Source organism: Triticum aestivum, chromosome 3B, assembly GCF_018294505.1.
Source record: "Triticum aestivum cultivar Chinese Spring chromosome 3B, IWGSC CS RefSeq v2.1, whole genome shotgun sequence".
NCBI classification, from domain to species: Eukaryota; Viridiplantae; Streptophyta; class Magnoliopsida; order Poales; family Poaceae; genus Triticum; species Triticum aestivum.
In genome coordinates this window covers 6583102-6595893 of record NC_057801.1, presented here as the reverse complement: position 1 = coordinate 6595893, position 12792 = coordinate 6583102, and the positions used below count along the sequence as shown (strand labels likewise).

The window sequence follows — 12792 nt, the reverse complement described above, 5'->3', positions numbered from 1 at the left end:
AAGATCAAGGATTGTTGCGAGGAAGATGCAATCTCATTCTTTTGCAAAAACTGCACGGACAAGGGAATCCTTAACGCCATAAGTCGCCGTGACATATCACACCTCGCTGACTTGGCGGCCATAGTACAGAAGTACTGTGCGATGGAAAGCACCTGGAAAACCCATGCAGCGTTCTGGGATCCTTCGGCTCTCACTAAACCCTTCGTCCAAACCAAAAGGGTGTACTCTCGCAAGTCACCCGATCCAATCACAAAAAAACAAAAGCCCACTATAGGGCGTGGAACCGTATTGGAGGGATGGCTCAATGGGCCATGCAAAGTTCACACCACACCGGATACCATACCAACACACAGCCTTAGAGCATGTTGGATACTTCGGCAGGTGGCCAAGAGCGGTGAGGATCTCCTCATTAACAATACCGCATAGCATCATCCCGCAGAAAACAACAATACAGTGTTGACAGTCTTCGAGACTTTCGCCTCAAATAACAGGCACAAGAGAGACCACAAGAAAGATTTGCAACACATAACCGAGGGACATCTGACTACTAGCTACTTCAACATTGTACTTTACAAAAAAATCGTAATATAGTAATGGGTTGAAGTTGCTTCGCAAACACATTCTTAATTACGTCATTAAGTGCTAAATTCGATTCGATTATATGTTTTTCTTAGGCATATGCGATATCTCACTTTTTGAACATAATTTCAGTGTCATCACCAGCCAGCCGGGACCAGTATTTGTGGCTATTATGTTTGCAAACATATGTAGACTCTGCCCGACCGTGAAGACGAGGAATACAAACAACTTAATCTTGGTACACCCATATCTCTAGTACTTGGCTACTCTTAAAGCATGCATATCAATATCTTAACATACTAATACAGATCCTAAAAGAGTATATACAAGATTATTAAATATTTAGGCTATGCACTAATTGCACGATTATTATTTTTGCGGGGTAAAGGGAGTTTTATTCAAGATTTATTGAGTTACAATTACGAGGCACCACATATGTTCGGCCAAAAGCAGGGCCAATCGAGATAGCCAATTAGCCAGCACGCAAGGACCTTGCTAGCCTACACATATTTTCTTTATTCATTTATTTTGTGCGACACATCCCACTGGATGGTGCGTACGTGTCATAGTTATAGCCAACTTGCTTCACCACTGCCACCTCCGGCCACCGCAGCTACCCTCCCTCTGGCAGTTGAAGTAGGCGGCGGCGACCGGAGCACCGAGTTTGTAGCACTCGGCCAAGTCCCTCGTGACGAAGTTGGAGCGCCCACCTGGTGCATCCATGTCCACCTGCGCTGCATGCCGGAACACCACGAATGTCAAACGGTGGATCCCCGTCCTCGGCTGAGGCTTCTCGTACGCCACCACCTCAGTGCCTGCATGCATGCATCCGGAAAAAAAATCCTGTTAATGGAGATATTCTTCTTTTTTTCCTTTACGGAAGAAGAAGACAATTCTGTTTTGTTTTGCGGGAAAAGAAAGAAGACATTGTTTTGGGGGAAAAGAAAGAAGACAGTTGGAGAAGATATATAGTTGATAGGACACATGTGGTACTCGATTGTTAAATTAACTAGATGATACTCCGCACGTTGTTGCGAAAATGTTTTGCGATATATTGGGTGGGAATTGGTTGTATGGAACATGAATATGTAGAGTAATAATATGAGAACTAAAACTAAAAAAATGATTTGTGGTGTTTGCATGTTGAGGTGGCTTTTTATTATGCATGGTTGCATGTTGCGGTGGGTACGGTCTTTCTCCATGCATGTTGAATGATGATGTGGCATACTTGCATGCTGAGAGAAATATGTTAGTGGAGGCTAACTATTTAGATATTGAAAATTTCTTACCACGGACCACGTCACCTCCTTCTGGTATGTCCGTGACAACCCTGTGTAGGTAGGAATAAAACTGAGTCAAATAGCTTACTTATTGACCTCTCCCTCTTCCCATAATATAAGACAGTTATTACGTCCAATATGTTACTATATTGAATGTAATAATGACTTATATTATGGAACAAAGTGATAGTATATACACATCTCACTTCTTATTGAAATATAAGGCATTTTTTTAACAATGGAAGTATTGAAAATGTCTTATATTTTGATATAGAAGGAGTAGTTCGAGAAGGTTGATTCGCCCACAAAGTGCACGACCTAAGGTAAAGCTAGCTTAATTTAGCACTTACCAATGGAGGTACTCCCGTTCGGAAGGGTCACTTGGTCCAGGTACATCAGGGTCTACCATCACCTAGTAACAAATTAACATGGGACACGTTATTTATGGGCAAATATTTAAATAACCGTGTGTAACTCCTTGGTTAATGTTTCTTGCGTCTTGGTTCTCAAAAAACGAAAAAAAATCGCAACGTGTACGTATGAACAAGGAAGGTCAGGTCTGTATCAGTAGACCGCTCACGACCACTCCTTCTGTTAGCATTTACAAATCTTGATATATTGATATATGCAACCATACTTAACAGTAGACCACTCACAAGCGTGTAGAGTGATCCCGCTCTTCCAGTGATGTGCACCGTGGGCTGGTTTGCCACCTGCGACGGCCTCAGCTCGGACCCAACCGTGATCTCGCGGTTGCCATACAACACCCTCAGCCGCGCCGATGCGTCGAAGTAGTCGACGACGTCGCCAACGATCCCCCCGACGATGAGCGGATCCCTCGACCTCGACATGCTCACCACCTGTTCTTACTTAATCCCACTACCTCTTACTAGGTTTAGAAGAACCAACCGTACCAAGGAACGTACGTACGTGACAGATTGGTGCTATATAATCCGACCAGTATGATCTATGTATATGGGCACGGTCGCTACTGCTATTTATATGCTTCCCAGCACAGAAATTCCCACGCATTCATCTCGAGTGTGACTACGGTTCGGTTCAAAAGATGGTGTGCCTTATTTTCTCAATAATATAATTATAAGCCCCAATGGACGACACTAGCATGTGATGGCGTGTGACATGCATCGATCTCATGGAATCTGTTGCCGTAGGTTCCCTGATTGCTGATGGGATGGCCAATGTGTTGCCGCCGGCCAGAGAATTTGAACTTCAAAAGATGTACGCTTCCTCGCGCTTTTGTGGAATCAAACTTTCTGTAAAGGACCATCCCAATAAGTTCAGTCCAAAGCATAGTAGTAGTAGTGGGCAGAATCTGAACCCTTCACGTGCTGGAGATTGCAACAGATCTCCTCCCCCCACGTGATCCATCCAATCAGGCCTTGACAGCACATATGTGGACCATGCAAAAACTATGAAACTTTTCTTTGTTTATTCGATCAGTTGCCTGGTCTCTAGACTTCCACAAGAGCAAACTCTTCTCCTTCAGAAAGGGCAAAGAAGAAGAGAATCAGTACAAACAACTGTTTGGTTCTGAGTATGCCTCTTTCCAGTTTAGATACCTTAGTATCCCAATTCATTTCCGTAAACTTCTTCAAAACGAATGGAAAGGCATTGGGGGCACCATTGAGAAAAAGTTGAGTTGGTGCAACACGGTAGAATTTGGATCAAAACTTAACAATCTCCACCTTAAACTAAATTCCCTCCAGTAGTGGAAGAGAGTAAAAAAAAAACTACATCCAAATCAGCATAAACACATTGTGCGTCAAATTCCATAGGACTAGTGATAAATACCAACTAAGTCTGAGCAAAGCTCAAACTTATTGGTAGGAACTGGCTTTGTCATCAAATTAGCTGGATTATCATGAGTACTTATCTTGCATACCTTCAAATCACCTTCAGCAATAACATCTCGAATATAGTGAAATCTAACATCAATGTGCTTATTAGGTTTATTAATACCCCGTCTAACTCTGTCACATGCGAGATTCCAACCGGGTGGAACAATATATTGGCTGATTTGAAGTGACAAGTTCATCATCAACAACGGGTTCATCATGTGCATCAACATTTTCCTTACCGGATGTATCACTGGAATTAATAATTTGCTCCACCAAAACAGTAGCCTGATGTTCACTCTCAACAGGAACATTAGTAGATGGAACATCATGTAACATAGCAAATTCATTAAAGATAACATTTTTGCTAATAACAACCTTTTGTGTTTCAAGATTCTTCCACAGTTTAAGACCCTTTAACACCAGATTTATAACCAAGAATGATACGCTTAACAGCCCTAGGCTCCAAATTTCCATTATCAACATGAGCATAAGCAGTGCGACCAAAAACTCTCAACTGTTAATAATCAGTAGGAGAACCAGACCATACCTCAATTGGACTTTTCTTATTTAGAGCAATAGATGGTAACCGATTAATGAGATAACAAGCAGTGGAAGCGGCCTTGGCCAGAAAATGGGAGGGTTGTTCATCGGGGGGGGGGGGGGGGGCTGATCTGGAGTCCGTTCGGAGCTTCGAAGAGGGGGATTCATCGTCGTCGTCGTCATCAACTCTTCTTCATCAACAATTCCATGATGCTCACGATCGAGAGTGAGTAATTCCTTTGTTGTCTTGCTGGACAGTTATGCAGTTGGATGAAATTTGTCATGTAATTAAGTCAATTTGTTAAGGTTTGATCCCTAGTATCTACTACGTTTTGAGATTGATGTTGCTATGGCTTTGCTATGCTTAATGCTTGTCATTAGGGCATGAGTGTCATGATTTCAGACCTGAACTCTCTATGTTTTTATGAATATATTTGAGTTGTTGATCCTATCTGCTAGTTATGCACTTGTTATTGTTCTGAACCGTAGACCCCAAGGTGACAATAATTGGGATACTCTCCAGGGATGACTGTAATTCCAGGAGTTCATGTATTCACTATGTGTTTATGCTTTGTTCTGGTTCTCTATTAAAATGAGGCCTTAATATCCCTTGGATTTCCTTATGGACCCCGCTGCCACGTCAGGTTAGGACAAAAGATGTCATGCAAGTTGTTATTATAAGCACGTATGACTATATATGAAATACATGCTTACATTCAATTGATAAATTGGAGATATCACTGGTACCGTGAGCTGTTATACAAACGGTTTTAACCCCTTTCCGCGACGGCATTTTAAACCGTCGCCTAATGAGTGTGAGCAATAGGGGGGTCCTTCCCACGTGACCTAGAAACCCTCGGGAATAGGTAGTAGGAATGCAATTTTGCATAACTAAGCATATGCCATGCGAGCATCTATCCCAAACGCGATTCTTCACACAACTATTTGTGATATATCGAATATCCCGAACACTCCATCTTTGCTACTCGTGTGTGCTGGCATTGCCATTGCACACGCTATTATGTGGTGCAACGTTTATGATGCGCACTCCATCACAAACAGTTCATGATTGCCAAGCGTGTGTGATCAGGAGACTATCACACACATTCACTTCTCCCGAACCGTATGCGATCTGTAATTAAGAAGATTACCTAATCATCATACGAGTGTCGAATAGGATTACGAAATGTCAGACCGTCGTACCGGTGTCGTATAGGATAACTATTTCACATGCTATTACGTGGTGCAACGTTTACGATGCCTACGACATCTGAAACAGTTCATGATTGTAAACTGTGTACGATAAGGTGACTATCACAAACATTTAGTTTGCTTGCACCGTTTGTGATATTGTCTGACATCACACACGCTTCGCAAATGGCAACTGTGTGCATGGTCGCACACATTTCCTCCCTGCAAACCGTGTCGGAAGTACATGTATATCACACACGGTTGTGCTTTACAGACCGTGTGCGCCGTAACGTCATGCAGAGCATCTTTCGACCCTTATTAAATCGCTGCTATTTAAAATTGTACCAAAATTGAATTTGAAATTTGGCTATAACTTTATTCATATCCATCTGGTTAAACAACCAATGCATTATTTGATTCTCAGATACACATGTTCAAGAATTACATAAACACCAAATAAAGAATGATATATGAATCAGGGTTGTATACTTGTACTATTAGACATGGTAAATAAAGACGCAAAAGTTATTCTGGTTGCTGAACAAGGTGAAGCAAAATCACCGTACTATGCCCTCCTCCATGCAGAAGGCATGCATGACTCAGTCCAACCCCTTGTGATGGCCGACCGCCCATCCTTCACTATCTTCATGACTCATGAGGGCATCTAGATAGTCATTGTGTTATGGAAGAAATACTTTAACCTCTGCATGCCCACCACATGTAGTTTGAGAGGTAATCTTGAGTAAACTGCTTCGAGAACCATGGCAAAGGAAAAAAGATTCAGACATTGTCATCTAACACAACTCATTATGGGCGGTAAAAAGAAGGTTGTAGAGTTCTTGCTTACCTTGCTGCAGTTCACTATTGTCTTGGATAAAGTGTAAACAAATAACTGTGGTCTCTACACCTAAACTGGAGACCTTGGGTCTAATTCCTGATCCGTTTGAAGGTTACAAGATGGTGGTTGGCTCCACACTTATTCATGTATTGTATATTATCATCAACACTTTTGTAATCATAAGCTTCATTTTTCATTTGTGTGCGTAAGTTTTATATCATCAACACTGTTGAATCATATGCTGAATTTTTCATTTGTGCGCATGAGTTCTATATAATCTTGGAGTACACTTTTGGTACTAATATTATGTTCTGTGCTCAATGAAGAGTTTGTCCAAGGATACCCTATCAATGGTGTTGGATTCTGTTAAGACCTTACATATCAGTATGTGGTGTTTTTTATCTAAACATGATTATCGGCTTGCTGCGGTGCTTTCCATGTCTGGATAATTTGTATATAGAGGTGATGATATCAAGCACATTGATATAATTTACTAGAATTAAGCGTTCAGGTGTCACTTTTTTGCTAGAATGGTGGGAAAATGAATAAACTTTATTTTATGTTTGGAAACCACCTATGATGTATCTAGCATGGGAAGTATTGGGAACTACTCGGTCATTTTTGTTGACGGGAAAAGCATGCCTCTCAAAATATTTTATCTCTCAATTTAATCATTGAGCTCTGGCACCTCTACAAATCTCTGCTTCCCTCTACGAAGGGCCTATCTATTTACTTTATGCAATTTTTATTTTTATTTGAGTCTCCATCTTCTCTTAGAAAGCACCAACTAGCGAGCACTATGATCATACTTGTGCATTGGATGTATTTAATATTCGAGTGCGTTTCATGAATGGATCAATGATTTAGCATGATGGGCTAGGGATAGCTTTATTTAGTGTTGATATTTTGAAAGACATGGTTGCTTGTTGATATGCTTAAGTATTGAAGTCTTCATGTCAATTATAGACTATTGTTTTGAACCATCTAAAAGTCCAAATGTCCATGCTACAAAAGAAAATAATATGTGATGAACATGTTATGCAACATTCCACATCAAAAATTATATTTTTTATCATTTACCTACTCAAGGACAAGCAGGAATTAAGCTTGGGGATGCTAATACATCTCCAATGTATCTATATATTTTTATTGTTCCATGTTGTTATATTATCATTCTTGAATGTTTTACCTTCATTTTATAGCAACTTTATATCTTTTTTGGACTAAACTATTGACATAGTGCCCAGTGCCAGTTGCTGTTTTTTGCTTGTTTTTTACTTTCCAGAATATCCATACCAAACAAAGTCCAAATGTCGCGAAACTTTTTGGATATTTTTTTGGACCAGAAGGAAACCTGGGAGCCAAGGATGCACCAGGGGGAGGCCCATGGGGCCCACCACCTACTTGAGCGTGCTAGAGGCCCCAGGGACGCCCTCAAGGGTGGTGGGGGCCATGGAGCTCTCCTAGCATATACGGCCAACCACAAGTAAGTCATCCATGTTCTTACATACAAAACATCCGCATTCTTAGGTTGCTTTGAGATAAAGATATCCTTGTTGGAAATATGCCCTAGAGGCAATAATAAATTAGTTATTATTATATTTCCTTGTTCATGATAATTGTCTCTTATTCATGCTATAACTGTATTATCCGGAAATCATAATACACGTGTGAATACATAGACCACAATATGTCCCTAGTGAGCCTCTAGTTGACTAGCTCGTTGTGATCAACAGATAGTCATGGTTTCCTGGCTATGGACATTGGATGTCGTTGATAACGGGATCACATCATTAGGAGAATGATGTGATGGACAAGACCCAATCCTAAGACTAGCACAAAAGATCGTGTAGTTCATTTGCTAGAGCTTTGCCAATGTCAAGTATCTCTTCCTTCGACCATGAGAGCATGTAACTCCTGGATACCGTAGGAGTGCTTTGGGTGTATCAAACGTCACAACGTAACTGGGTGACTATAAAGGTGCACTACAGGTATCTCCGAAAGTATCTATTGTTTTATGCGGATCGAGACTGGGATTTGTCACTCCGTGTAAACGGAGAGGTATCTCTGGGCCCACTCGGTAGGACATCATCATATGCGCAATGTGTCGAGTGAGATGGTGACTGGGTGATTGTGTCGGCATCGGTTAAGTGACTTGTGGGTAGTGTGAGTTTACGTGGTATTGGAGTCTGAAGATAGATTATCGGGCATGTATTATAATGATAGTCTGAGGTAAACGTGTTCGGGTTGGTTTAATTTCTGGGGAATCTGTTTTCTAACATCATATGAGCCAAGCTCAGATGCAGTCTGAGTGCGTGTTATGAAGCTGGCATCGGAATACCATAGGGCATATGATACAGTGGCATTCAATGTGTAATAATTTGAGTGCGCACAACCTTGCAGAGTTAGGAGGATTTGAACATTTATCATACAATCGACAATGTCTACAAAGAAGTTTTGTAATTGTTGATATATATTATTGATGATGTTCGAGGATTATATAAATTACTCGTGAATACATAGGAAATATAATAGTCACATGATTGCTTTTAGGGCATTTTCTGAGATATTTGCGAGTTAGAATTGAGGTTTGTTTATATGGTGTGGTGTAAGTGACTAGAGTGGTGGGGTGACCCACATGAATGTGGGTAGTGGGGGCAAGGCCCCACACCCCTGGTCAAGGCGCACCAAGATCCCCCCTTAGAAGGAATAAGATCATATCCCGAAGGGATAAGATCAAGATCCCTAAAAAGGGGGGATAACAATCGGTGAGGAAGGAAATGATGGGATTTCTTTCCTCCCACCTTGGCCAACGCCCCAATGGACTTGGAGGGCAAGAAACTAGCCCCTCCACCCCTATATATAGTGGGGAGACGCATGGGAGCTGTAGACGAAGTTCTGGCGCAGCCCTCCCCCTCTCCCAAGTCGTCCTCCTCTCCCATGGTGCTTGGCGAAGCCCTGCAGGATTGCCACGCTCCTCCACCACCACCACGCCGTTGTGCTGCTGCTGGATGGAGTCTTCCTCAACCTCTCCCTCTCTCCTTGCTGGATCAAGGTGTGGGATACGTCACCGGGTTGTACGTGTGTTGAACGCGGAGGTGCCGTGCGTTCGGCACTTGATCATCGGTGATTTGAATCACGACGAGTACGACTTCATCAACCCCGTTCACTTGAACACTTCCGCTTAGCGATCTACAAGGGTATGTAGATGCACTCTCCTTCTACTCGTAGCTGGTTTCTCCATAGATAGATCTTGGTGACACGTAGGAAAATTTTGAATTTCTGCTACGTTCCCCAACAGTGGCATCATGAGCTAGGTCTATTGCGTAGATTCTTTCTACGTTCCCCAACAGTGGCATCATGAGCTAGGTCTATTGCGTAGATTCTTTGCACGAGTAGAACACAAAGTAGTTGTGGGCGTTGATGTTGTTCAATATGCTTACCGTTACTAGTCCAATCTTGTTTCGACGGTATTGTGGGATGAAGCGGCCCGGACCGACCTTACACGTACTCTTACGTGAGACAGGTTCCACCGATTGACATGCACTTGGTGCATAAGGTGGCTAGTGTTGGAAATATGCCCTAGAGGCAATAATAAAAGTATTATTATATTTCATTGTTCATGATATTTGTCTTTTATTCATGCTATAACTGTATTATCCGGAAATCGTAATACACGTGTGAATACTTAGACCACACAATGTCCCTGGTAAGCCTCTAGTTGACCAGCTCGTTGTGATCAACAGATAGTCATGGTTTCCTGACTATGGACATTGGATGTCGTTGATAACAGGATCACATCATTAGGAGAATGATGTGATGGACAAGACCCAATCCTAAGCATAGCATAAAAGATCATGTAGTTCGTTTTGCTAGAGCTTTGCAAGTGTCAAGTATCTCTTCCTTCGACCATGAGATCGTGTAACTCCCGGATACCGTAAGAGTGCCTTGGGTGTACCAAACGTCACAACATAACTGGGTGACTATAAAGGTGCATTACAGGTATCTCCGAAAGTAGCTGTTGGGTTGACACGGATCGAGACTGGGATTTGTCACTCCGTATGACGGAGAGGTATCTCTGGGCCCACTCGGTAATGCATCATCATATTGAGCTCAAATGTGACCAAGGTGTTGGACACGGGATCATGCATTACGGTACGAGTAAAGTGACTTGCCGGTAACGAGACTGAACAAGGTATTGGGATACCGACGATCGAGTCTCGGGCAAGTAACGTACCGATTGACAAAGGGAATTGCATACAGGGTTTGATTGAATCCTCGACATAGTGGTTCATCCGATGACAACATCGAGGAGCATGTGGGAGCCATCATGGGTATCCAGATCCCGCTGATGGTTATTGACTGAGAGAGTCTCGGTCATGTCTGCATGTCTCCCGAACCCGTAGGGTCTACACACTTAAGGTTCAGTTACGCTAGGGTTATAGGGATATGTATATGCAGTAACCCGAATGTTGTTCGGAGTCCCGGATGAGATCCCGGACGTCACGAGGAGTTCCGGAATGGTCCGGAGGTAAAGATTTATATATGGGAAGTCCTGTTTCGGGCATCAGGACAAGTTTCGGGGTTATCGGTATTGTACCGGGACCACCGGAAGGGTCCCGGGGGTCCACCGGGTGGGTCCACCTGTCCCGGGGGGCCACATGGGCTGTAAGGGGGTGCGCCTTGGCCTAGTGGGCCAAGGGCACCAGCCCCACATAGGCCCATGCGCCTAGGGTTTAAGGGGGCAAGAGTCCTAAGAGGGTAAGGCACCGCCTAGGTGCCTTGGGGGGAGGGAAAACCCCCTTTGCCCCCGCCCCCCCTAGGGGATGGGATTTCTTAGGGCCGCCCACCCCCCTTGGCACCCCTATATATAGGGGGGAGAGGAGGGACTTTATACTTGAAAGCCCTTGCCCTTTGGTTGCCTCCTTTTCCCTTCCCCCAACACCTCCTCCACCTCCATAGTGCTTAGCGAAGCTCTGCCGGAGTACTGCAGCTCCATCAACACCACGCCGTCGTGCTGCTGCTGGTGCCATCTCCCTCAACCTCTCCTCCCTTCCTTGCTGGATCAAGAAGGAGGAGACGTGGCTGTTCCGTACGTGTGTTGAACGCGGAGGTGCCGTCCGTTTGGCGCTGGTCATCGGTGATTTGGATCATGTCGAGTATGACTACATCATCACCTTGCAAGCTTCCGCACGCGATCTACAAGTGGTATGTAGATGCAAACTCTCTCCCTAGACTCGTTGCTTAGATGAATTCATAGACGGATCTTGGTGAAACCGTAGGAAAAATTTTAATTTTCTGCAACGTTCCCCAACAGTGGCATCATGAGCTAGGTCTATGCGTAGTTCTCTTTGCACGAGTAGAACACAACTTTGTTGTGGGCGTGGATTTTGTCATCTTACTTGCCTCTACTAGTCTTTTCTTGCTCAACGGTATTGTGGGATGAAGCGGCCCGGACCAACCTTACACGTACTCTTACGTGAGACCGGTTCCACCGACTGACATGCACAAGTTGCATAAGGTGGCTGGCGGGTGTCTGTCTCTCCCACCTTAGTTGGAGCGGAATCGATGAACAGGGCCCTTATGAAGGGTAAATAGAAGTTGACAAAATCACGTTGTGGTGATTCGTAGGTAAGAAAACGTTCTTGCTAGAACCCAATTGCAGCCACGTAAAAGATGCAACAACAATTAGAGGACGTCTAACTTGTTTTTGCAGCGATTGATCATGTGATGTGATATGGCCAGAAGTTGTGATGAATGATGAATTGTGATGTATGAGATCATGTTCTTTGTAATAGGATTCACGACTTGCATGTCGATGAGTATGACAACCGGCAGGAGCCATAGGAGTTGTCATTATTTTTTGTATGACCTGCGTGTCATTGAATAACGCCATGTAAACTACTTTACTTTATTGCTAAACGTTAGTCATAGAACTAGAAGTAGTCGTTGGCGTGACAACTTCATGAAGACACGATGATGGAGATCATGGTGTCAAGCCGGTGACAAGATGATCATGGAGCCCCGAAGATGAAGATCAATGGAGCTATATGATATTGGCCATATCATGTCACAACTATATAATTGCATGTGATGTTTATTATGTATTATGCATCTTGTTTACTTAGGACGACGGTAGTAAATAAGATGATCCCTTATAAAATTTCAAGAAGTGTTCTCCCCTAACTGTGCACCGTTGCTACAGTTCATCGTTTCTAAGCACCACGTGATGATCGGGTGTGATGGATTCTTACGTTCACATACAACGGGTGTAAGACAGTTTTACACAGCGAAAACACTTAGGGTTAACTTGACGAGCCTAGCATGTGCAGACATGGCCTCGGAACACGGAGACCGAAAGGTCGTACACGAGTCGTATGGAAGATACGATCAACATGAAAATGTTCACCGACGATGACTAGTCCGTCTCACGTGATGATCGGACACGGACTAGTCGACTCGGATCGTGTAACACTTAGATGACTAAAGGGATGTCTAATCTAAG

The 12792-nt window shown here is 43.3% G+C and overlaps 1 protein-coding gene across 1 annotated transcript; it reads right to left on the bottom strand.

The window, feature by feature from the left end:
* Positions 1–937: 937 nt before the first annotated feature.
* Positions 938–2883, bottom strand: LOC123064276 (protein FLOWERING LOCUS T). The gene is made up of 4 exons (XM_044487788.1): positions 2516–2883; positions 2210–2271; positions 1869–1909; positions 938–1394 (listed from the first exon to the last, which is right to left on the bottom strand). Exons 1-4 carry the CDS (start codon positions 2708–2710, stop codon positions 1165–1167), a joined length of 528 nt encoding a protein of 175 aa, XP_044343723.1. The 5' UTR covers positions 2711–2883; the 3' UTR covers positions 938–1164.
* Between the last annotated feature and the right edge of the window lie 9909 nt (positions 2884–12792).